General features: G+C 35.6%; 1 protein-coding gene across 1 annotated transcript in view; it reads right to left on the bottom strand.

Annotated features, from left to right (window-relative positions):
- LOC142235975 (uncharacterized) overlaps positions 1–27,716 on the bottom strand; it is a 123,165-nt gene that overhangs the window by 52,358 nt on the left and 43,091 nt on the right. The window contains exons 11-14 of the mRNA XM_075307226.1: positions 24,476–24,620; positions 22,086–22,274; positions 11,387–11,924; positions 4,953–5,103 (exon numbers count right to left, since the gene is read on the bottom strand). Of these exons, the coding sequence (XP_075163341.1) occupies positions 4,953–5,103; positions 11,387–11,924; positions 22,086–22,274; positions 24,476–24,620 (1,023 nt within the window). The remainder of the gene's footprint in view (positions 1–4,952; positions 5,104–11,386; positions 11,925–22,085; positions 22,275–24,475; positions 24,621–27,716) is intronic.

Genomic DNA, 27,716 nt, shown 5'->3' on the forward strand with positions numbered 1-27,716 from the left:
GACATATTTTTACAATAGCCGTACCCAATAGTACAGCTTTCGATTGACTGGAAAAACATGTTTGTACTACCCCTCTGTCATTACTAGTGGACTGTATAGAAGATAATTTGTTATCTGTGGGAGCTGGAGAAGGAGTAGTGGCCGATGTAGCCTTGGGGTTTGAGGAAGCCTGCTCTCGATGAAGGAGTGTATTATGGCGTTTACTACATTTGAAGCAGGTGTATTTGCTAGTGCAATTGTTTACCGAATGCACCTTGGAAAAACAGTTCAAACACAGCTTAAACCTCTTAATTTCTTTAAGCCGTTGGTTTGGAGTCATATCCAAAAATTTTGGACATTTCCGGAAAGCATGGCTTCCATTCGAACATAGACGACACGAGGATTCAGTTACTTTATTTTGAAAGGTCTTCACAGTCTTGCCACCAATCTTCGGGCAAGAATTATTGGTTGAGGGCTGTCTTGAGTTCAAATCCTTCCTACGAATTTCTGACACAGACTCCAAGGTCCTGTGACGATTCGTCAGGAAGGTATTAAGGTCAGTCCATTTTGGTAGCTGTGTCTTGTCGTCCAGGGTCTGCTCCCATAACGTAAGGGTGACATCTGGAAGCCTATTGCAACACACAAAAACAAAAATAGGATCCCAACTCTCGACATCAATTCCATACAGTTTCAACAAGGATATACATCCATTTATATCCCTCTGTAAGCTTTTGATGGATGTAGAGGATTCGGACTGGATAGGAGCTAGGTTAAATAAAGTCTTTAGTTGGATGTTTACTAAAACTCGTTTATTTTCGTATCGTTGGGTTAAATTCCCCCAAGCTATAGGAAAATTCTCATTGGTTAGTGGCACTTTCCCAACAATATCGTGGGGTTCCCCTTTTGTCCGTTGACTCAAATGGAACAGTTTCTCAACCGGACTAAGCCTTGGATTCCGTATGCACACCGCGGTAAACATATCGCGGAAAGTGGGCCAAGAAGAGTAGTCCCCGCTAAATATTGGAACTTCGCAGGGTGGTAGTCTGAACCCTTGGGTTTGCGCTGGAGCTACGTTGGACGTCGGGATATCTATCTCCTGCAGCAATACCCCCAAGTGTTCCACACAGCGACAATAAGTCGCAAAGGCACTGTTATACTTGGACTTCACCATCTCAATCTCAGCGGCATTTACTGATGCCCTTTCCTCGATATCCTTCGAGCTCCCCCCAGGATCTTGAGCGTCATCAGCCGCCTCATGCTCAATGTCGGCGAGGCACTCCTCGTAAACAGGCTTTAAACGTTCCCATAGGTCTTTAGCCTCAACCTTATGGGCTTCAATAATAAACTTGGAGGTGAGTGGTGTTCTCTTGTCCTTAAGGCTGGCTTCGAATTCAACCAGTCTATCTGACAAGCGGATATACCGATCGAGAGACATATCGACAAAGGGCGACCCCGATAGTTCTGGGAAAAGTAAAATAAACACTGATAGAAGCGCTGAGACCACGAAAGACAGAATATCTCTGATCCAACTAACTTTCACTTGAAATGGCTGAAGTTACGGGAATGATCACATCAATAACACCGATCAAAAAAAGCACCACCACCTACTTGGCTATTTCCGACCTTAGGTCTAATCGAAATCGATGAGGATATTCCCTTGTAGGTTAGAGGACAGCGATTTGTAGAATTTATCGCTTCAATGAATAATGGATTATTTGTAAAACACAAAGTAAAATATATCTCGAGTTTCAGAAATTCTGGATCACACTGACCCAAATAATCACATCAATAGAATCGAAAGTATACAACAAAAGTGGTATAACCATATAGTTGAGGACACTTATAGGGAAAAGGCTTAATATTATACCCTCAAAGAACAGTGAATCCACAAAAAATTTGCTGGTGATTTGTATCAAATTTTAACTAAACTGTATTACAAAAGAAAATTTCTTGTTAAGTTCACAAATCTAAGTATTTAATTTCTAAGCAAATTCAAGAAAATTTATTAGACATATAATTTATTCACTTCTCAAAAAAAATTTGTAGTTGGAACAAATTGGAGTTCAAAATTGCATAGTGTCTTTCGAGCCATAAGAAGTTCAAGATGGGCACAATATTGGTATAATTCACAACTTCTAAGAAATTCTGAACTATATTGATGGGGACATGCATTCGGAATGTCCTTATGCTTCCGTTGCGAATAAAACTCAACTAAGATTTTAATTGGAAACAAATTTCTTTTTTCTTTTGAAATCTTTTGAAAAAATTTTTTTTTTCTGTGTATAGTTTTACCAGTAATATTTCACATTCATAAGGGTTTTCGTCCAATACACATTTCGATCCATAATTTTTCAGATATTTACGTCTTCCTTTTTTCCAGTTTTTCAAGTGATGTACGGAAAAATTATTGAAGTCAAGAAAATGTTTCAAAACATAATTTCACGAACTAAAAATAAAATTAAACTGGACTTAGTGCCATGGAGGCGAACCTCTCTTCTTTCTGAGTGTAGGCTCACGTATGTAAATTAGTTATGTGGAAATGCTCACCACCATAATAATCAAATATGTGCCGTCATAGAAATATTTAAATATAAAGGAAATCCATAGAAAATATAATTTATTTTCTCACCAACTCGAATATATTTGTATACGTATATCATATATAAATCAGTTTGGTGCAGAAACACAATTGTCACCGAATAAATCCCAATCATATAACATTCATATGGAAACTAGATTAAAGAAAAATATCCTTTAATTATCGACAATTTGAAGATAGAACGACATGTGTACTTATGCTGGCAACCAACAGTATTAAAAAGAATGTTAAACAACAGCTGACTGGTGAAAACATTCACCTAAGAGTTCATTGACCTATATTTTGGAGAAAGTGCATGCTAACAACGCAGTGCTGCTTGCAGTTCTGCCGCTGCGCCAATCTTACAGTAGTGTCAATCGAGCGAGCGAGAGAACGTACTATAGAGAGTAGCCGAGAGTAATGTTCATATCATTGATGGTAAACCAGTCACCAGTGATGGAAAAATCTGTTACTTATACCGATCTAGACGATATCAATAGCACATAGAAAAAATATATAATCACTATAAATGAAGTACACCTGGATAGCAATAAATGATTTCTATAAACACAAAAAAGGTTCCAAAAGATGCGACTCGTTTAATGAACAAGAAAGTAAATATACATATCCATAAATATAGTAGTATGATATGCTCAGTAATACTGCCATGTACTTTCGAGAAATGCTTGAGGGGTTTGGGAGAGTCGTGTGCTATGGAGGGGAATGTGATCGAATGGAGAGAAAAATTGGGAGAAGCTAAAACGTGGAGTCTGAGTGACGATGGATAGAGTTGGGAGATGATGGGGGAAGTAAGCGGATCGATGGGCTGAGAATATTTTACATGGATGGTTGTGTTAGTAGAGAGGAGAGGATAGGCTTTGCTGAAATGTGGAGTATTAAAGGGGAGCTGGAAGAAAATAGCATACATTCATCGTGACCACGTAGCAACAACAACGCAGTATTTGTAGTGAAGTGCGCTACTGGTCACCGCATGGCATATGGAGTAGTAACTGAGGGCTTACTTACAGAGAAAGCCCACCGAATATTTTGAGACACGTGGTATTCCTCTAGGCAGAATTAAATGAGGTTCGATGTATGTATTTATATGTTATTACACAACTCACCGCTGAATATGTGCGAACAAAGAGTAAATTCTTTCCCAAGCTTCGTTTAGATTTTTTTTAATTATATTTTGATTACTGTCTTGCCCACGATTTTGTTCGATGACGTTTTTATGTTTATGCAAAAAAGTTATTTTTCCAGCAATATCTTCTTGTATTTAATATTTAATTATTTTTTCTTTCAGGCCGTCGTTTACTTTTAATAAAAATATTCGTTCGTTTTTCTCAAAATTGTTAATTTAGCTTTCGAAATTTAGCTGGATGGTTTATTATCATCCACACAACCACCGCACTATACCACACTTGCTTCACAAATGATGAGAGACACAAAAATCAAAGTATACCAACCTGTTTTCCTCGGTATGCTGCTTCTTGAAACGTTGGTAATGAAACTTGCGAGAACCCAATGATGAAATTGCTCTTGGTGACCCGGTTCGAATTGGACCAAATGTTGATGGGAGTCGTATGGTACTCTGTCAGTGGACAAGTACACTATTGCAAAGGCAATTTGTGGGACGAAATTACACCTGCGGGGGAATCGGGAGATAAGCAGATGTTATCACATAGACAGTAATTCCCTATGAATTTTGTCGTAGCGCTTGATGAAATGTCGAAGATATATTCCCAAAGAGAGATCACCAGTATAGCGATAGCAAGCAAATGAGACAGATGCAAGAAGAATTTTGCGGAAGTCTAAATATGACATTGGGGGATTCTGCGGCGAAAATTTTCCTTTTGGTTGGCAAATCATTAATAATTGTCAAAAATATTGGTATTGGGGATTTCATGACTGGAAATCGGAATTAAGTATAGAATGCGTAGGGTTTATGTTGTGGTAACATAAACAACGACTATTTAAAAATTGCAACTAACTGGAGCACAGGTACCAGTTCTGTGATAGGTCCGTCAGTGGCAATTTGTACCAATTCCCATACAAGACGATAGCTTTTTTCATTCGGAAGTTAGGGTGATTTCAATAGACGGATAAACGGATGGACATCGCAAGGTCGACTCAACATTTCACTACGGCCCTGAATACTTTATGGCGTCTGAGACCAATACTTCAATGTATTACAAACGGAATGACAAAGTTGTTCCCAAGAATACCCAATTTAAAAATCAAATTTTTGAAAACTTTGATGAAAAAAAACCTAAACACCATTTAACCACAAAACATTACATTTCAGTGTACTAAAAACGGAATGTCAAACTTATTATACCACCATCCTATGGTGGTGGTGGTTGGTTTATTTTGTATGATTATGTACACTTACCGTAGGTATTTATAAGAAGGGAAAATGTAGCATCGGATTTCATTGGACAACTCATTGGTATGAGAAAAGTTTTGGCATCATGATATGGAGTCAGACAGTAGCTAACTGTATCAAGAACGGTGTTGTCCGAATATATAAGCAGTCGACCATCCTAAAAAAACATAAATCAAAAATAAATAAATAAAATAAAATCTTTATACTGACTAATATTGTCCATCTACGGCTCGTCAGCTTTGTGAACCGTCGAATTCCATTTATGACAACCTAAATCACTGTTTGGTAACAACAGAAAACAAGTATATACGGCCGTAAGTTCGGCCAGGCCGAATCTTATGTACCCTCCACCATGGATTGCATAGAAACTTGTACTAAAACCTGTCATCCACAATCGAATTACTTGGGTTCCAGTAACACATGCCGATGAGAAGGTATCTTAAAACTTCTTAACACCGTCTTCTCCATTGTAAGTTAGTCCATACGGGGTATATAAAGGGTGATACTGTCAAAATTTGGTCAATATAAACTTGACGTATTTCTTTCAATTTTGCATTTAAAAAACCTGAACACCCCTCATTTTGAAGGTGCGTGTGTGTGTAGAATGTTGCTCCTATTTTGATTTTGGAATTCACTCTTCAGTTGTCAAAATGCCGTCCAAGCAAGAAGAGCAGCGTATCAAAATTTTGCTCGCGCATCGCGAAAATCCGAGCTACTCGCACGCAAAGCTGGCAAAATCGCTAAAAGTTGCCAAATCAACCGTTACAAATGTAATTAAAGTGTTTGGGGAACGTTTGTTGACAGCCAGGAAGTCTGGATCGGGGGGAAATCGAAAACCGGAAGCCGCTGAGACGACAAAGAGAAACCCTAACCTCTCTCTCCGAGATGCCGCAAATAAGCTGGGTGTATCGTCTACAACCGTGCATCGAGCCAAAAAACGAGCCGGACTATCGACTTACAAGAAGGTAGTGACTCCAAATCGCGATGATAAACAAAATACGACGGCCAAAGCGCGATCCCGGAGGCTGTACACGACGATGCTGACGAAATTTGACTGCGTGGTAATGGACGACGAAACCTACGTCAAAGCCGACTACAAGCAGCTTCCGGGACAAGAGTTTTATACGGCAAAAGGAAGGGGAAAGGTAGCAGATATTTTCAAGCACATAAAACTGTCAAAGTTCGCAAAGAAATATTTGGTTTGGCAAGCCATCTGTACCTGTGGCTTGAAAAGCAACATTTTCATAGCTTCCGGGACTGTCAACCAAGAAATTTACGTGAAAGAGTGTTTGAATGAACGTCTGCTGCCTTTCCTGAAGAAACACGGTTGTTCCGTACTGTTTTGGCCGGATTTGGCATCTTGCCATTACGGTAAAAAGGCCATGGAGTGGTACGCCGCCAACAACGCGCAGGTGGTTCCCAAGGACAAGAACCCTCCCAACAGGCCAGAGCTCCGCCCAATTGAGAACCAACAACGTGCAGGTGGTTCCCAAGGACAAGAACCCTCCCAACAGGCCAGAGCTCCGCCCACTTGAGAAATACTGGGCTATTGTCAAGCGGAACCTAAAGAAGACCAAAAAACTGCTAAGGACGAGCAGCAGTTCAAGGCAAACTGGCTTTCTGCGGCGAAGAAAGTGGAAAAGGTGGCTGTACAAAATCTGATGGCAGGCGTGAGGCCCGGCAATTCGGATTTGGAAAAGCGAAAGCCTAACTGAATATTTTTCCTGAATTTTATACTAATTGAACTTGAAAACGAAATTTAATTTGATTTTTTAAATAAACGATTTCACCGATTTACACGCGTTTTCCCTTGACCAAATTTTGACCGTATCACCCTTTATACAGACAGACGGACGGACGGACAGACAGACAGACGGACGGACGGAAAGTACAGCTCGCAGTTTTAGTCAGATTGTCCTTAAATTGGGTATAGGGTCCTGTTTCGGCTCAAAGACGATCCCTATTGATTTTGGAAAAAATCGGTTCAGATTTAGATATAGCTGCCATATATATTTTTCACTGATCTGGTCATAATTGGCGTGTATATCAACCGATCTTCCTAGAAAAACTTCTAGAGTCTAGAAAAACTTGCAAAACATCCGCCAACTCGGTTTAGATTTAGATATAGCTCCCATATATAGCTTTCGCCCGATTTACACTCCTTTGTCCACAGAGGCCAATTTTTTGCTCCGATTTAGTTGAAATTTTGCACAGGGAATAGAATTAGCATTATACCTATGCGTGTCAAATTTGGTGGAAATCGGTTCAGATTTGGATACATCTCCCATATATAGCTTTCGCCCGATTTACACTCATATGACCACAGAGGCCAATTTTTAACTCCGATTTAGTTGAAATTTTGCACAGGGAGTAGAATTAGCATTGTGGCTATGCGTGCCAAATTTGGTTGACATCGGTTCAGATTTAGATATAGCTCCCATATATATGTTTTTCTGATTTCAACAAAAATGGTCAAAATACCAACATTTTCCTTGTTAAATCGCCACTACTTAGTCGAAAAGTTGTAAAAATGACTCTAATTTTCCTAAACTTCTAATACATAAAGGGTGATACGGTCAAAATTTGGTCAAGGGAAAACGCGTGTAAATCGGTGAAATCGTTTATTTAAAAAATCAAATTAAATTTCTTTTTCAAGTTCAATTAGTATAAAATTCAGGAAAAATATTCAGTTAGGCTTTCGCTTTTCCAAATCCGAATTGCCGGGCCTCACGCTTGACACCTGCCATCAGATTTTGTACAGCCACCTTGTCCACCTTCTTCGCCGCAGAAAGCCAGTTTGCCTTGAACTGCTGCTCGTCCTTAGCAGTTTTTTTGGTCTTCTTTAGGTTCCGCTTGACAATAGCCCAGTATTTCTCAATTGGGCGGAGCTCTGGCGTGTTGGGAGGGTTCTTGTCCTTGGGAACCACCGGCACGTTGTTGGCGGCGTACCACTTGTAATGGTACGCCGCCAACCGTAATGGCAAGATGCCAAATCCGGCCAAAACAGTACGGAACAACCGTGTTTCTTCAGGAAAGGCAGCAGAAGTTTATTCAAACACTCTTTCACGTAAATTTCTTGGTTGACAGTCCCGGAAGCTATGAAAGTGCTGCTTTTCAAGCCACAGGTACAGATGGCTTGCCAAACCAGATATTTCTTTGCGAATTTGACAGTTTTCTGTGCTTGAAAATATCTGCTACCTTTCCCCTTCCTTTTGCCGTATAAAATTCCTGTCCCGGAAGCTGCTTGTAGTCGGCTTTGACGTAGGTTTCGTCGTCCATTACCACGCAGTCAAACTTCGCAGCATCGTCGTGTACAGCCTCCGGGATAGCGCTTTGGCCGTCGTATTTTGTTTATCATCGCGATTTGGAGTCACTACCTTCTTGTAAGTCGATAGTCCGGCTCGTTTTTTGGTTCGATGCACGGTTGTAGACGATACACCCAGCTTATATGCGGCATCTCGGAGAGAGAGGTTAGGGATTTCGCTTGAAACTACCGGCAACTCTCTTTGTCGTCTCAGCGGCTTCCGGTTTTCGATTTCCCCCCGATCCAGACTTCCTGGCTGTCGACAAACGTTCCCCAAACACTTTAATTACATTTGTAACGGTTGATTTGGCAACTTTTAGCGATTTTGCCAGCTTTGCGTACGAGTAGCTCGGATTTTCGCGATGCGCGAGCAAAATTTTGATACGCTGCTCTTCTTGCTTGGACGGCATTTTGACAACTGAAGAGTGAATTCCAAAATCAAAATAGGAGCAACATTCTACACACACACACCTTCAAAATGAGGGGTGTTCAGGTTTTTTAAATGCAAAATTGAAAGAAATACGTCAAGTTTATATTGACCAAATTTTGACCGTATCACCCTTTATATATCGAGCGATAAATCATAAACTTTTGCGAAGTTTCCTTAAAATTGCTTCAGATTTAAATGTTTCCCATATTTTTTACTAAAATTGTGTTCCACCCTAGTGCATTAGCCAATTTAAATTTTGAGTCTATAGATTTTGTAAAAGTCTATCAAATTCTGTCCAAATCGAGTGATATTTAATTGTATGTATTTGGGACAAACCTATATACACGGATGAAAAAGACTGTTTTTCATATGTTTGGCTATAAACATTATATGTTTGGAACACAAAATTTTAAACACAATATTTTTGAGTGCAAGCATATAATGTTCAAAAAATAGCATAACATGTTTGGGTCATATATGTTAATATGTTAGAACATATTATGTTTGGGACATAAAATGTTTGTAAATATAATATGCTTGGATGCAAACATATATTAATTTATAAATAGCCTATAAACATATATGTGTTTAGTAGCTTGGAGCGCTATTTAACAGGGAGCGATATTGAATTAAGTTGGTGGTTGTTGCTTGTTATTACAAAATTAACATTTTATTTTCCCTTGGGCAATTGATCAGCTACTTCTTTGATCCTTACAAACTGTGTGGTCCGCTGTTCGAATCCCCGTCCGGCAAAACGTAAAATTAAAATAAAAAAAAATCATACAATTGAATAATTTCTTCTACAATGTTTGTATTACAGAAAAAGGTGCTAAGAACTAAAAAATCTCGTGGAAGTGAGAAAGATGTGTGGGAATATACAATTGGGCAGAAACAAAATTTTGAGCATTCAGGTCGAAAACCTATGTTGTTAGCACCTATATATCCTGTTTAGTTTCATAATTCATTATGATTGTAAATATATAAATAAATAAATAAAATTTTGAGCACAATATTGTTTGGGAAAATTTTTTAAGCATATAATATTTTTGGGTGCAAAATGCTTCCAAACATATTATATGTTCACATAATAACATATTGTTTTTTGGAAGACAACATTATTGAATTTGGATGCAAAAATACGAAATGTTTGGAACTTAGACTACCCAAACATGTATTGTTTATACCAATATGCTTTCAAACATATTATATATTGGAAGAGATCAAACATATAAATGTTTGGGCAATACCCAAAAATGTATATGCTTGAAGCAAAATATGTTTGGGAGTATATGTTACAGAAGCGATTTTTTGTGAGCGTGTATATATAGCATCCAACACATTTGACGGATGTGATATGGTATCGAAAATTTAGATCTACATAGTGGTGCAGGGTATAATATAGTCGGCCCCGCCCGACTTTAGACTTTCCTTACTTGTTTTTAATATATACCACGTATGGACTTACTTACAATTTAGAAGACTGTGTTAGGAGGTTTTCAGATACCATCGGCAAGCGTTACCGCTACCCAAGTAATTCGATTGTGGATGGCAGTGTTTAGAAGAAGTTGCTACGCAATCCATGGTGGAGGGTACATAAGCTTATACTTATACGGCCGTATATACTTGTTTTTTTTTTTTGCCATAGTTTATAAAAAAATGTTAAAGTCAAGACAATTTTATCATACTGGAGAAATTTTAACTGAAACGTAATAATTTGCATGATCTAAAATAACGTTAAATTGGCTTCAGTGTCCTGGTGGGTCCATTTTGTAAAATTTTAATATCTCATACACATAAAATAACTTATGCTTAATTTTCAATGAAGTTACACACACAAAATTAATTTCCTTTCTCGAAAAAAAAATGTTTGAATTGTATTGTAAAAGTTTTACATTGAAGGTCACACTTGAATGAAAATGCTGCATAATCGAGTTTGGTTAGCATGCCCGCCTTGCATACACAAGGTCGTGGCTTCGATACCTACTTCGACCCTACACCAAAAAGTTTTTCAGCGGTGGATTATCCCACCTCAGTAATGATGGTGACATTTCTGAGGGTTTCAAATTTTCTCTAAGTGGTTTCACTGCAATGTGAAACGCCGTTCGGACTCGGCTATAAAAAGGAGGTCCCTTGTCATTGAGCTTAACATGGAATCGGGCAGCACTCAGTGATAAGAGAGCAGTTCACCACTGTGGTATCACAATGGACTGAATAGTCTAAATGAGCCTGATATATCGGGCTGTCACCTAAACTAACCTAAGATAGATTCTTGAAACGGGGCACATTGTTGATCCCAGTAACATTCCGTATTTAATTTAAGATTTTCAGACAGACTAGAAATTTAATATGCATTTTTTTTTTTAATCTAAGTTGGGAGGAGATGTCCTTTTTCCTAATTTCCCATTATACCCACTTACTTACACTGAAAGAAGAGGTTTCTTTTCAGAGGAACGAAATTGCGGACAAACGAGATTTTCTTTTGATTTTTTTTTTTTAAATTTAGTTTCGCTGGAAACTTAAGATTTTGATACAGTGATTGGTAGGGTGATTTTCTACACTTTTTCTAATCGAAATAAGTAAACGAATTTATTCTGAAAAACTGATGACGTTCGTGTCATACATCTCATACAATTAGAGGGAATCCCATACCATACCATGAAAAGCAAAATCATTTGTTGTTTAATACCATTATCCCCTGTCACTTACATCATAAAAATCCCACAAGTCCAAGGAAGGCGAAAACATTTCAGGCCTAGAACATGGAAGTCCAACTTGATATATAAATCTACTATAAATATCCACTTCCATCCGTTGACCCGCCTCCGTTATAACATCCAGTTGTGTGGGTTCAATGTCATTTTCGGGCAAATGTTCACACCGTAACGATAACTCGCTATAGGCTTGTCCACGTTCACAGCATAATTTTATGCAATATCTTCCATTGAGGGGATCACAAACACAACCCCTGACATGAGATGTGGCCGAGATCTTTTTATTACGAAAATTCAAACGGTACCGATAAATGGAGACATGCTCTTTTGGTATAAGCGTATCATGGTAGAGATATGATCCATTCTCGTATACCAGGTAGTTGGTAAGATCAACCGTATCTCTGTAAGGACATTTTTCACCGTGGGCCTTTAGAGCTGACAAGAGGAGAATCAATGACCCAAATAGGTAAGTCACTATATTCATATCAAGCTTATTATTTTTATTGATTTTAGATTTGATTTTTCCGAGTTGTCTCTACGCTATGGCTATAAGAAATGATGCTTATCGTTGAACTGAGAGCAGATGACTGTAATACTTGTTTTTCAAATAAACTTGTATATAGAATGTATTTGTCATTTAATGGTGAGACAAGAGTTCAGTGGCTTTCAGCAGAAACTGCTTAAGTCGAAGTTGAGACTATTCGATTTTGTCTTCAACAGATTCTTCAACAGATTTACCTTTAATTTCTAACATAATATTATAAGAAAAAGTATACATGCAAAAAGTTTACAGAAGGAATATGGTCACCCCAAACATGTTTCAAAAACATAATGTTTTTTTTTTTAATGGTGAATATGTAACATAAAAATCGATTTAGGTTTTTGCATATATTTTTTTAGCACTGGATACCCTAAGCCATGAAGAAGTAACAAGTATATACGGCCGTAAGTTCGGCCAGGCCGAAGCTTATGTACCCCCCACCATGGATTGCGTAGAAACTTCTACTGAAGCCGATGGCAAAGTATCTTAAAACTTCCTAACACCGTAATATATACCACATAGTCCATACGTGGTATATATTAAACTAAACAAGTATATACAGCAGTAAGTTCGGCCGGGCCGAATCTTAAATACCCACCACCATGAACCAAATATTAGGGTTTCCTTTGAAATTTCAGGAGGGCTTGAGGACTTCAGGACACTTCCCGAAGATAAATTTAAAGATTTCACCTATGAGGACTATATCAATTCTGGATTTATAAGAACCATTTTTGTTTGAGTTTTTGAGGAATCATTAACATCTCTTGTAAGTGTGCAAGAAAATTATAAAATAACGTCTTGATTTGAAATCTTAAATCTGTAGAAGTAAAATCTGGAAATTTTACATTGAGTTTCAAGCAATTTTCATGATCAGTGAGCCTTCTACACCCTCAAGAAGTGAAGTCGGTCTATATGGAGGCATTACCAAATGGACCGATAAAAACTTAATCCGATGCACGTTTTTGTGAGCCTAAAATACCAGAATATTTACAATTTCAGGCAAATCAGATAAAAACTACGGTTTCTAGAAGCCCAAGAAGTAAAATCGGGAAATTGGTCTATATGGGGGATATACCAAAATATGGACCGATACTCACCATTTTCGGCACACCTCTTTATGGTCCTAAAATACCTCTAGATTTCCAATTTCAGACAAATTGGATAAAAACTACGGTTTCTATAAACCCAAGACACAAATCGGGAGGTCGTTTTATATGGGGACCATACCAAAACATGGACCGATACTCACAATTTTTGGCACACGTATTTGTGGTCCTACAATACCTCTAGATTCCCAATTTCAGGTAAATTGAATAAATACTGCGGTTTCTATAAGCCCAAGAAGTAAAATCGGGAGATCGGTCTATATGGGGGCTATACCAAAATATGGACCGATACACACAATTTTTGGCACACGTATTTGTGGTCCTATAATACCTCTAGATTTACAATTTCAGGTAAATTGAATAAAAACTGCGGGTTCTATAAGCCCAAGAAGTAAAATCGGGAGATCGGTCTATATGGGGGCTATACCAAAATATGGACCGATACTCACCATTTTCGGCACACGTCTTTATGGCCCTAAAATACCTCTAGGTTTCCAATTTCAGACAAATTTGATAAAAACTACGGTTTCTATAAGCCCAAGACCCCAAATCGGGAGGTCGTTTTATATGGGGACCATACCAAAACATGGACCGATACCCACAATTTTTGGCACACGTATTTGTGGTCCTACAATACCTCTAGATTCCCAATTTCAGGTAAATTGAATAAATACTGCGGTTTCTATAAGCCCAAGAAGTAAAATCGGGAGATCGGTCTATATGGGGGCTATACCAAAATATGGACCGATACTCACAGTTTTCGGCACACGTATTTGTGGTCCTACAATACCTCTAGATTTCCAATTTCAGGTAAATTGAATAAAAACTTCGGATTCTAGAAGCCCAAGAATTAAACTCGGGAAATCGGTCTATATGGGGGCTATACCAAAATATGGACCGATACTCACCATTTTCGGCACACCTCTTTATGGCCCTAAAATACCTCTAGGTTTCCAATTTCAGACAAATTTGATAAAAACTACGGTTTCTATAAGCCCAAGACCCCAAATCGGGAGGTCGTTTTATATGGAGACCATACCAAAACATGGACCGATACCCACAATTTTTGGCACACGTATTTGTGGTCCTATAATACCTCTAGATTTACAATTTCAGGTAAATTGAATAAAAACTGCGGGTTCTATAAGCCCAAGAAGTAAAATCGGGAGATCGGTCTATATGGGGGCTATACCAAAATATGGACCGATACTCACCATTTTCGGCACACCTCTTTATGGCCCTAAAATACCTCTAGGTTTCCAATTTCAGACAAATTTGATAAAAACTACGGTTTCTATAAGCCCAAGACCCCAAATCGGGAGGTCGGTTTATATGGGGACTATATCAAAACCTGGACCGATATAGCCCATCTTCGAACTTGACCTGCCTGCAGACAAAAGACGAGTTTGTGCAAATTTTCAGCACGATTGCTTCATTATTGAAGACTGTAGCGTGATTACAACAGACAGACAGACAGACAGACAGACAGACAGACGGACAGACGGACATCGTTGTATCGTCTTAGAATTTCTCCCTGATCAAGAATATATATACTTTATATAGTCGGAAATCGATATTTCGATGCGTTACAAACGGAATGACAAACTTATTATACCCCCGTCACCATTCTATGGTGGTGGGTATAAAAAGGCTGATTAAATACGTATATAATTAAGTTTAAAGTTTCTATAGAAATTAAATTTCGACAAAATAAAATTTTGACAAAATTTTCTATAGAAATAAAATTTGGAAAAAAATTTCTATACACGGATGAAAAAGACTGTTTTTCATATGTTTGGCTATAAACATTATATGTTTGGAACACAAATTTTTAAACACAATATTTTTGATTGCAAGCATATAATGTTCATAAACTAGCATAACATGTTTGGGACATATATGTTAATATGTTAGAACATATTATGTTTGGGACATAAAATGTTTGTAAATATAATATGCTTGGATGCAAACATATATTAATTTAGAAATAGCCTATAAACATATATGTGTTTAGTAGCTTGGAGCGCTATTTAACAGGGAGCGATATTGAATTAAGTTGGTGGTTGTTGCTTGTTATTACAAAATTAACATTTTATTTTCCCTTGGGCAATTGATCAGCTACTTCTTTGATCCTTATAAACTGTGTGGTCCGCTGTTCGAATCCCCGTCCGGCAAAAGGTAAAATTAAAATAAAAAAAATCATAAAATTGAATAATTTCTTCTACAATGTTTGTATTACAGAAAAAGGTGCTAAGAACTAAAAAATCTCGTGGAAGTGAGATGTGAAGGGAATATACAATTAGGCAGAAACAAAATTTTGAGCATTCAGGTCGAAAACCTATGTTGTTAGCACCTATATTACCCCTTTATTTTCATAATTCATTATGATTGTAAATATATAAATAAATAAATAAAATTTTGAGCACAATATTGTTTGGGAGAATTTTTTTAAGCATATAATATTTTTGGGTGCAAAATGCTTCCAAACATATTATATGTTTACATAATAACATATTGTTTTTTGGAAGACAACATTATTGAATTTGGATGCAAAAATACAAAATGTTTGGAAATTGACTATAGTTCTTAGCACCTTTTTCTGTAATACAAACATTGTAGAAGAAATTATTCAATTGTATGATTTTTTTTATTTTAATTTTACCTTTTGCCGGACGGGGATTCGAACAGCGGACCGCACAGTTTGTAAGGATCAAAGAAGTAGCTGATCAATTGCCCAAGGAAAAATAAAATTTTAATTTTGTAATAACAAGCAACAACCACCAACTTAATTCAATATCGCTCCCTATTAAATAGCGCTCCAAGCTACTAAACACATATATGTTTATAGGCTATTTATAAATTAATATATGTTTGCATCCAAGCATATTATATTTAAAAACATTTTATGACCCAAACATAATATGTTCTAACATATTAACATATATGTCCCAAACATGTTATGCTAGTTTATGAACATTATATGCATGTACTCAAAAATATTGTGTTTAAAAATTTGTTTTCCAAACATATAATGTTTATAGCCAAACATATGAAAAACAATCTTTTTCATCCGTGTATGCATAGTTTATAATATTTATAATATTTTATTATTTAAATAAAATACAAATTCTTTAATCGTATGTACACTTGTGTGAGACTGTGTATGTCGTAAGTGAAAAAACATCAATATTCCCATTATAATTTATAAAATGACTACTGTCTTCAACTTCAAAATTACTCAGAACTATCTAATTTTATACCAAAAAAAAATTTACATTCTTTTGAAATAAAATAAATGGTAAAGGCTTTAGTTATACATACAACCCAACCCAATCTATCCATTTACTCACTCTTAACGAACTTCGATTATTTTGTACAAGTTTCCAAAACTTCTTAAAATTCTTTACAAATACAACACACATGCCGGAATTCTTCATCCTCAATTCAACATTTTCTTTTTTTTTTAGCAGCTATATTACCTGTTTATTTTCATAATTCATTATGATTGTAAATAAATAAATAAATAAAATTTTGAGAATTTTTTTTTAAGCATATAATAGTTTTGGGTGCAAAATGCTTCCAAACATATTATATGTTCATATAATAACATATTGTTTTTTGGAAGACAACATTATTGAATTTGGATGCAAAAATACAAAATGTTTGGAACTTAGACTACCCAAACATATATTGTTTAGACCAATATGCTTTCAAACATATTATATATTGGAAGAGATCAAACATATAAATGTTTGGGCAATACCCAAAAATGTATATGCTTGAAGCAAAATATGTTTGGGAGTATATGTTACAGAAGCGATTTTTTGTGAGCGTGTAGAAATAAAATGTTGACAAAATTTTCTATAGAAATAAAATTTGGAAAAATTTTCTATAGAAATAAAATATTGCAAAATGTTCTATAGAAATTACATTTTGACAAAATTTTCTATAGAAATAACATTTTGACAATATTTTCTATAAAAATAAAATTTTGGTAGATTATTTTTGGCTCGAGTGGCAACCATGATTATGAACCGATATGGACCAATTTTTGTGTGATTGGGGATCGGCTATATATAACTATAGACCGATATGGACCAATTTTGGTATGGTTATTAGCGGCCTTATACTAACACCACGTTGCAAATTTCAACCGGATCGGATGAATTTTGCTCCTCCAAGAGGCTCCGGAGGACAAATCTGGGGATCGATTTATATGGGGGCTACATATAATTATGGACCGATATGGACCAATTCTTGCGTGTTTGTTAGAGACCACATTCTAACACCACGTACCAAATTTCAACCGGATTGGATGAATTTTGCTCCTCTAAGAGGCTCCGGAGGTCAAATCTGGGGATCGGCTTATATGGGGGCTATATATAATTATGGGTCGATGTAGACCAATTTTTGCATGGTCATTGGAGACCACATTCTAACACCACGTACCAAATTTCAACCGGATCGGATGATTTTGCTCCTCTAAGAGGCTCCGGAGGTCAAATCTGGGGATCGGCTTATATGGGGGCTATATATAATTATGGATCGATGTAGACCAACTTTTGTATGGTCATTAGAGACCATATACTAACACCATGTACCAAATTTCAGCCGGATCGGATGAAATTTGCTTCTCTTAGAGGCTCCGTAAGCCAAATCGGGGGATCGGTTTATATGGGAGCTATATATAATTATGGACCAATGTCGACCAATTTTTGCTTGGTTATTAGAGACCATATACTAACACCATGTACCAAATTTCAGCCGGATCGGATGAAATTTGCTTCTCTTAGAGCAATCGCAAGCCAAATTTGGGGGTCCGTTTATATTTGGGCTATACGTAAAAGTGGACCGATATAGCCCATTTGCAATACCATCCGACCTACATCAATAACAACTACTTGTGCCAAGTTTCAAGTCGATAGCTTGTTTCGTTCGGAAGTTAGCGTGATTTCCACAGACGGACGGACAGCCGGACAGACGGACGGACATGCTTTGATCGACTCAGAATTTCACCACGACCCAGAATATATATACTTTATGGGGTCTTAGATCAATATTTCGATGTGTTACAAACGGAATGACAAAGTTAATATACCCCCATGCTATGGTGGAGGGTATAAAAAAAAAACTGAGTACTCGTTTATCCAGGAAATCTCCAAAAATATGCAACACTGGCTGTGTAAAAACAATCACAGAAAACAAGTAAATCTTTCATTTTTAATGTATGAAATGCTCCAATTAGCAATAAATATTTACTGCTGCGATTATTTATGACACTGTACCACTTTGAAATTCAAATTAGATTGCTATTATGATAGCCCATACAAATGTTGCATCCAGTGATAAAAGAAAAACGGTGACAGTATCCTAGTATTTAAAAGAAACCTCTTATCTTTCAACTAGTTTTCCACGATAGTCATGGCTTTCAATTACTCCTTAAATTATGCTTTAATTTCTATCAAGTCAATCTGTATGTATTGTACGAGAGTAACAGAGCGTCATCTGTATGCCAATAGCATACAATTCTTCTTTCTCGGCATTGATTGGCTCCCTAAACTATGCTACAATTTTTTTAGAAATTATAAGTAGGGTTAACAAAGTTGGTAGAGTTCTAGCAAAATTTTAATTTTTTTGTATTGCTTATAAGATTGGCAGTTTCGATAGATTTTTCAAAATATTCCCAAACAACTTCACAGAGATATAGTCACCGAAGGAATGCGCGTATTTATTCTGTAATTGTCGCAATATTCATGTCGATTTATAACTAACTTAATGAGGATGCTTCCGAAAGCCAAAGAATTCAATCTTTGAATTCTTTTATCCAAATAAACATGGTGGTGGTATTTTAACTTTGTCATTCCGTTTGTAACACATCGAAATATTGCCCTAAGACCCCATAAAGTATATATATTATGGGTCGTGGTGAAAAAGTCGATCTAAGCTTGTCCGTCCTTCCGCCTGTTGAAATCACGTTAACTTCCGAACGAAACAAGCTATCGACTTGAAACTTGGCACAAGTAGTTGTTATTGATGTAGGTCGGAAGGTATTGCAAATGGGGCATATCGGTCCACTTTTACGTATAGCCCCCATATAAACGGACCCTCAGATTTGGCTTGTGGGGACTCTAAAAGAAGCAAATTTCATCCGATCCGGCTGAAATTTGGTACAAAGTGTTGGTATATGGTCTCTAACAACCAAGCAAAAATTGGTCCACATCAGTTTTTAATTATATATAGCCCCCATATAAACCGATCCCCAGATTTGGCTTGCGGAGCCTCTTGGAGGAGCAAACTTCATCCGATCCGGTTGAAATTTGGTGCATGGTGTAAGTATATGGTCTCTAACAGCCATGCAAAAATTGGTCCACATCGGCCCATAATTACACAATTTTTTTTTTCTGATTCAATCACGAAATTAATTGATCCAATTAATTTTTTAATTGAAATGTCTTCAATCACAGAAATGATAGTATCAATTAAAAAATTAATTGACAGTCAATTAAAAAATTAATTGATCCAATTAAAAAATTAATTGATACTATTAATTTGTGTGACTGATTTTTATTTCAATTAAAAAATTTGTAGATTCAGTTAAATTTTTAATTGAATATTTTTTAAAACTCAATTAAAATTTTAATTGGAAAAATTTTCCTGAAATTTTTGTTTGTGTATATAGCCCCCATATAAATCGATCCCCAGATTTGGCTTGCGGAGCCTCTAACAGAAGCATATTTCATCCGATCTTGCTGAAATTCGGTACATGGTGTTGGTATATGGTCTCTAACAACCAAGCAAAAATTGGTCCACATCGGTTTTTAATTATATATAGCCCCCATATAAACCGGTCCCCAGACTTGACCTCCGGAGCCCTTTGGAAGAGCAAAATTCACCCGATCCGGTTGAAATTTGGTACATGGTGTAAGTATATGGTCTCTAACAACCATGCAAAAATTGGTCCACATCGGCCCATAATTATATAGCCCCCATATAAACGGAACCTCAGATTTGGCTTGCGGGGACTCTAAGAGAAGCAAATTTCATCCGATCCGGCTGAAATTTGGTACATGGTGTTGGTATATGATCTCTAACAACCAAGCGAAAATTGGTCCACATCGGTTTTTAATTATATATAGCCCCCATATAAACCGATCCCCAGATTTGGCTTGCGGAGCCTCTTGGAGGAACAAAATTCATGCGATCCGGTTGAAATTTGGTACACGGTGTTAGTATATGGTCTCTAAGAACCATGCAAACATTGGTCCACATCGGTTCATAATTATATATAGCCCCCATATAAACCGATTACCAGACTTGACCTCCGGAGCCTCATGGATGAGCAACATTCATCCGAGTCAGTTGAAATTTGGTACGTGGTATTAGTATAACAACCATGCAGGAATTGGTCCATATCGGTCCATAATTATATGTACCCCCATATAAACCGATCACCAGATTTGACCTTCTGAGCCCCTTAGAAGGGCAAAATTCATCCGATCCGGTTGAAATTTGGTACGTGGTGAAATTTGGTACATTGCGCTAGTATATGGCCGCTAATAACCATGCCAAAATTGGTCCATATCGGTCTATAGTTATATATAATAATCTACCAAAATTTTATTTCTATAGAAAATTTTTGTCAAAATTTTATAACTGTAGAAAATTTTGTAAAAATTTTATAACTATATAAAATTTTGTCAATATTTTATTTCTTTAGAAAATGTTGTCAAAATTGTATTTCTATACAAAATTCTGTCTCAATTTTATAAGATTTTGTCAAGATTTTATTTCTATAGAAAATTTTGTCAAAATTTGATTTCTATAGAAAATTTTGTCAACATTTGATTTCTATAGAAAATTTGGTCAAAACTTTATTTCTATACACCCAAAGAAGGAATATGATCACCTCAAACATGTTTCAAGAGCAAAATGTTATTTTTGGATGGTGACCATGTAACATGTTTGTCGCAAAAATGTTGTTTTCTTCCCAAACATAACATGCTTTCCGAATACATGATTGCACCGAACATGTTACATGGTCACCATCCAAAAATAACATTTTGCTCTTGAAACATGTTTGAGGTGATCATATTCCTTCTCTGGGTGTAGAAAATTTGGCAAACTTAATTATATACGTATTTAATCGGCCTTTTTTTGTTTAATATATACCCCGTGTGGACTAACTACATTTGAGAAGTCGGTGTTAAGAAGTTTTAAGATACCTTGCCATCGGCAAGTGTTAACGCAACCTAAGTAATTCAATTCGATTCGATGGATGACAGTCTATAGTATATGGAAGGTACATAAGATTCGACCTGGCCGAATTTACGGCCGTATATACTTGTTTTTTTATTGCAATGTGTTCAATCCCAGAAATGATAGTATCAATTAAAAAATTAATTGACATTTAATTAAAATATTAATTGATATAATTAAAAAACTAATTGATACTATTAATTTGTGAGATTGATTTTTGTTTCAACTAAAAAAAATTGTTAAGTCAATTAAATTTTTAATTGAATATTTTTTAAAACACGATTGAGATTTTAATTGGAAAAATTTTCGTGAAAATTGTTTCTGTGTACTTCAATGAAAACACTTTCTTTCTGTCCTTTGGATAATATCAACATTATTAACTTATGATTTTATCAGCTTCGAGATTTCAGATATCCTACTGTTAGTACAATTCAGACTGCATATTTACAAAATATTCATAATTGAGTATTGTTCTTGCTAAATCACATGCGATTTGATTACAAAAAAAATCCATAGCAAATCGTTTGTGGTATTTGGTAGATGCTGCCTCCATTTAAACTCTTCAAATTGAATGTAATACCCATATGAGTGGCCCCGTTGCCCCAAATTAAAATCTGTCATAAGAATTAGGACCATCTTCGTTTTTAAATCCAGGTGTATCGGCTAAAGTAATGCCTTCATCCAAAGGATCGTAATTTGGACCATTCTCTTGGAAACGTGTTTTTCTAAAAATATATGATAATTTTTTTGGATAGCTAGGATATTTTGTTTTTTTGAATTGAACATTTTACCTTATTTCAATGACTGGTTTAACAGCAAATATCCAAAATATCATTGGTCCTTCAAGTGCATCGACAAAATCTGAAACAAAATACCAAACGTTCTCTCTGTCAGGATGAAGAACACTTTCAATGTTGGAAATTGTTTCGAAGCAACAGAGGACAACCATTAGGATTAATAAACGTCCATATTGATCAGCACTAGAATGAAAGATTGTATAGATAATTTTATTTTAACAGATAGATAATTTTATTTTATTTTTTCATAACCTACACTCAAAAAAAGTGAACTCTCTATTTCACTAAAGCCAATTTAACTTTATTTTAGTTCATAGAAATATTATGTTTGGAGAAAGTTTTCTTTACTCTAATAATTTTTTGTAGACGTTAGTTAAATTAACTAAACCCGAGGAAAAAATATACTCAAATGAAGCATAAAGAATAATTAAATTTGTGTCTTCCACAAAATAGTTCAGAATTTCTTTAAATTTATAAATTTTACCAAAAATGCGTCCATCTTGAACTTCGTATGTCACTAAAGACATTCTTGCAATTTTGAACTCCAATTTTTATACCCTCCACCATAGGATGGGGGGTATATTAATTCCGTTTGTAACACATCGAAATATTGCTCTAAGACCCCATAAAGTATATATATTCTGGGTCGTGGTGAAATTCTGAGTCGATCTGAGCATGTCCGTCCGTCCGTCTGTTGAAATCACGCTAACTTCCGAATGAAACAAGCTATCGACTTAAAACTTGGCACAAGTAGTTGTTATTGATGTAGGTCGGATGGTATTGCAAATGGGCCATATCGGTCCACTTTTACGTATAGCCCCCATATAAACGGACCCCCAAATTTGGCTTGAGAGGCCTCTAAGAGAAGCAAATTTCATCCGATCCGGCTGAAATTTGGTACATGGTGTTAGTATATGGTCTCTAACAACCATGCAAAAATTGGTCCATATCGGTCCATAATTATATATAGCCCCAATATAAACCGATCCCCCGATTTGGCTTGCGAGGCCTCTAAGGCAAGCAAATTTCATCCGATCCGGCTGAAATTTGATACATGGTGTTGGTATGTGGTCTCTAACAACCACGCAAAAATTGGTCCACATCGGTTCATAATTATATATAGCCCCCATATAAACCGTTCCCCAGATTTGATCTCCGGAGCCTCTTGGAGGAGCAACATTCATCCGATCCGGTTGAAATTTGCAATGTTGTGTTAGTATAAGGCCGCTAATAACCATGCTAAAATTGGTCCGTATCGGTCTATAGTTATATATAGCCGATCCCCAATCACACAAAAATTGATCCATATCGGTTCATAATCATGGTTGCCACTCGAGCCAAAAATAATCTACCAAAATTTTATTTTTATAGAAAACATTGTCAAAATGTTATTTCTATAGGAAATTTTGTCAAAATTTTATTTCTATAGACATTTTTTCCAAATTTTATTTCTATAGAAAATTTTGTCAATATTTTATTTCTATAGAAAATTTTGTCAAAATTTTATTTCTATAGAAAATTTTTTCCAAATTTTATTTCTACAGAAATTTTTTTCCAAATTTTATTTCTATAGAAAATTTTGTCAAAATTTTATTTCTATAGAAAATTTTTTCCAAATTTTATTTCAATAGAAAATTTTTTCCAAATTTTATTTCTATAGAAACTTTAAACTTAATTATATACGTATTTAATCGGCCTTTTTAGTTTAATATATACCACGTATGGACTAAATATGTGGTATATATTACGGTGTTAGGAAGTTTTAAGATACCTTGCCATCGGCAAGTGTTACCGCAACCCAAGTAATTCGATTGTGGATGACAGTCTTCAGTAGAAGTTTCTACGCAATCCATGGTGGAGGGTATATAAGCTTCGGCCTGGCTGAACTTACAACCGTATATACTTGTTTTTTTTTAATACATATTTTTTTTTTGTGAAAAATGTGGTATGCTTTATCTTTATTTACAATTTTGCATATTATATATTTTTTTCGGAGAAATCGGTAACCTTGTGGATTTTGAGGGTTAAAGTGGCAACCCGATTTATATCAGGCTCACTTAGGCTATGCAGTCCAATGTGGTACAACATTAACTAAAAATTGCCGATAGGCACTACGAACAGATATTTGTTTGCAAAAAAAATAAGTTAAATTTGGCGTTAGTTCAACTACGGAATTTTTTCCGTGTAGAAAATTAAAAACGGACATTAAAATCATTTGTCATTCACTTGTCATTGAGCTTAGCATGGAATCGGGCAGCACTCAGTGATAAGAGAGAAGTTCACCACAGTGGTATCACAATGGACTGAATAGTCTAAGTGAGCCTGATACATCGGGCTGCCACATAACCTAACCTAACCTAACCTAAGATCATTTAATATCTTACCTTTTTTCTAAATCCTCTTTTCTCGTAGGCTGATGTTGTAATATTGTCTTCATCTTTCTCCATGTTGTAATATAGCAAATTATGTTCAGCAAGAGAAGAAATGCATTAATGGAATAAAAATAAAAAAGCGCCGACCAATTGTATGCTTCATTTGAATAAAGAAAAAAAAAGCAAACATAAAAATACAAATTAATAAAGAGAATAATTTTAACAATATATCTAAAAAACAAGTATATACAGCACTAAGTTCGGCCGGGCCGAATCTTAAATACCCACCACCATGAACCAAATATTAGGGTTTCCTTTGAAATTTCAGGGGGGCTTGAGGACTTGAGGACACTTCCCGAAGATAAATTTAAAGATTTCACCTATGAGGACTATATCAGATTCTGGATTTATAAGAACCATTTTTGTTTGAGTTTTAGAGGAATCATTAACATCTCTTGTAAGTGTGCAAGAAAATTATAAAATAACGTCTTGATTTGAAATCTTAAATCTGTAGAAGTAAAATCTGGAAATTTTACATTGAGTTTCAAGCAATTTTCATGATCAGTGCGCCTTCTACTCAAGAAGTGAAGTCGGTCTATATGGAGGCATTACCAAATGGACCGATAAAAACTTAATCCGATACACGTTTTTGTGAGCCTTAGAACTTGACCTGCCTGCAGATAAAAGACGAGTTTGTGCAAAATTTCAGAACGATTGCTTCATTATTGAAGACTGTAGCGTGATTACAACAGACAGACAGACGGACATCGTTATATCGTCTTAGAATTTCTCCCTGATCAAGAATATATATACTTTATAAATCGATATTTCGATGTGTTACAAACGGAATGACAAACTTATTATACCCCCGTCACCATTCTTTGGTGGTGGGTATAATGAGAAATATATACGGCCGAACTGTTACCAGTGCAGCCTACCCAAAATGTGAATGTTCGATTGGCGGCGTATTAGCCATCACAAGACCAAAATTGTAACCCATTCTGCACTGTAGTCTACGATGTAGATGGTTACACTTTCAATCAGCTGTTTGAAAACGATTTTATTCTTCGACCTAAATAATAGCGTTGTTGACGATACAAAGGAAAGTGTATGACGAGGGTATTGACGAGGGGTTGCTTATCAATTTCTTCACCACAGCTGATTAATTTAACAAGAAGAAGCATTTCATTTGTTTAGTGCCGCGAAAACAAATTCGATATTAAAAATTTTGTAAATAATAGTTATTAACAACACTCGAAATATTTCCGCGAATTTTCGTGTGTTTGCAAACCATTTTTTTGTTTGGTTTTGTATCAGTGTTGCTCATTTTTGTTCGTTTTCAAACGTAAGCGGTGTGGGGGGTTTCGGCAACATTGTGGTAACAACCAAAGAACGGCTGCGATCTACCGCAACCGACCAGTGTATTTAGTAAATACCAATATTTGCAATCTTGCAAATATTTGCAAAACACCAATTGGTAAAAAAAATTCAACCACCAATATCCAATGCAACCGACGACTATCGGTGTTTGTTAGTATGAGTATTGGTCTCTTGAAAACACCGTAGTAAAACAATCACACAAATTTGTTACCCATATCTCAGCAGTTTGGTATTCTCTTATTTGGTACTCTCTCAATTCTCTTGAGCTAATGCCAACTGCTGGTAATTGTTGTTGCTGAGTGCAATCATACTTAAGTGCAGTGTTGCCAGGGGATTTTAGATTCTTCCCCCCAAATCTTAAGAAAAAAACCCCTAAATTGGTCTAGACTTTTTTCAAAAACCCCCAAAAATTTTAAGAATGTTAATAAGTCAAAAAGGTGTCCCAAATTTCGTTAAAAAATCCTGCATTGATACACTTTACAAATTAAATTTAACACAAATATATATACTGAAAGATTTTTTTTTTCTGAAGAACAAATTTTTTTTGGAAGTAAATAAAAATCAGTAGATAACATCATTATACCACTTTTCACAAATTCTGGCTTATTTGTCTAAAATTTCGTTCCTGAGGAAAGTAATTTTTCTATCTATAATACAAAATGTATATCAATATAAAGAGCAGACAAAACAATATAATTCAATGTATAAATCTTTCAAATCAAATTAATTAAAACAATGGCTTATAAAGTACAAATAATAGAAATAAAAAATAAACAAAAATTAAAGTTCAGTAAATATATACATTATTCGCCAAAATTGTAGGCGTGAAATTATGAGACCAATAATTTAATGTTACAATACCATTTCTTAATTTGTTTTTAATAGTATCAAATATTAAAAATGCCCCTTCAACAGATGCGTTTAAAACAGAATGTCATTGCTTACTTGCTTGTATATAAGGACATGAGTTGACTTCCCTCATTTTTTTTTCAAAATTCATGCCAGAATTGTTCCAAATTTTGTTGAGAATTGCTCCAGTTTATAGGGTCTAAAATAATTTTTTACCCCCAAAAATCCCCCCAAATATATGTTACCCCAACCTAGCAACACTGCTTAAGTGCCACACTCGTTTTTTGTTTACCGAGCGTTGTTACGATGTCGATTGGTTTAAGATTGCAAGACACTGCATACGAACATTGTTATATACTAGTGGTGTTTTTATTCTCGAATTTGTATCAATGTAAAAGATAGCATTATAATTGGAGTCTTACCGAACAAATGAAATGCTTCTTCTGCCACCGACATCTTGTGGGTAAGATTGCAATACGAAACAAGTATATACGGCTGTAAGTTCGGCCTGGCCGAAGCTTATGTACCCTCCACCATGGATTGCGTAGAAACTTCTAATGAAGCCGATGGCAAGGTATCTTAAAACTTCCTAACACCGTAATATATGCCACATAGTCCATACGTGGTATATATTAAACTAAAAAAGGCCGATTAAATAGGTATATAATTAAGTTTAAAGTTTCTATAGAAATAACATTTTGACAACATTTTCTATAGAAGTAAAATTTTGACAAAATTTTCTATACAAATAAAATTTGGAAAAAATTTTCTATAGAAATACAATTTTGACAAAATTTTCTATAGAAATGAAATTTTGACAAAATTTTCAATAGAAATAAAATTTTGACAAAATTTTCTATAGAAATAAAATTTTGACAAAATTTTCTATAGAAATACAATTTTGACAAAATTTTCTATAGAAATAATATTTTGGTAGATTATTTTTGGATCGAGTGGCACCCATGATTATGAACCGATATAGACCAATTTTTGTGCGATTGGGGATCGGCTATATATAACTATA

The sequence above is a fragment of the Haematobia irritans genome, chromosome 4 (assembly GCF_050003625.1).
Source record: "Haematobia irritans isolate KBUSLIRL chromosome 4, ASM5000362v1, whole genome shotgun sequence".
NCBI classification, from domain to species: domain Eukaryota; kingdom Metazoa; phylum Arthropoda; class Insecta; order Diptera; family Muscidae; genus Haematobia; species Haematobia irritans.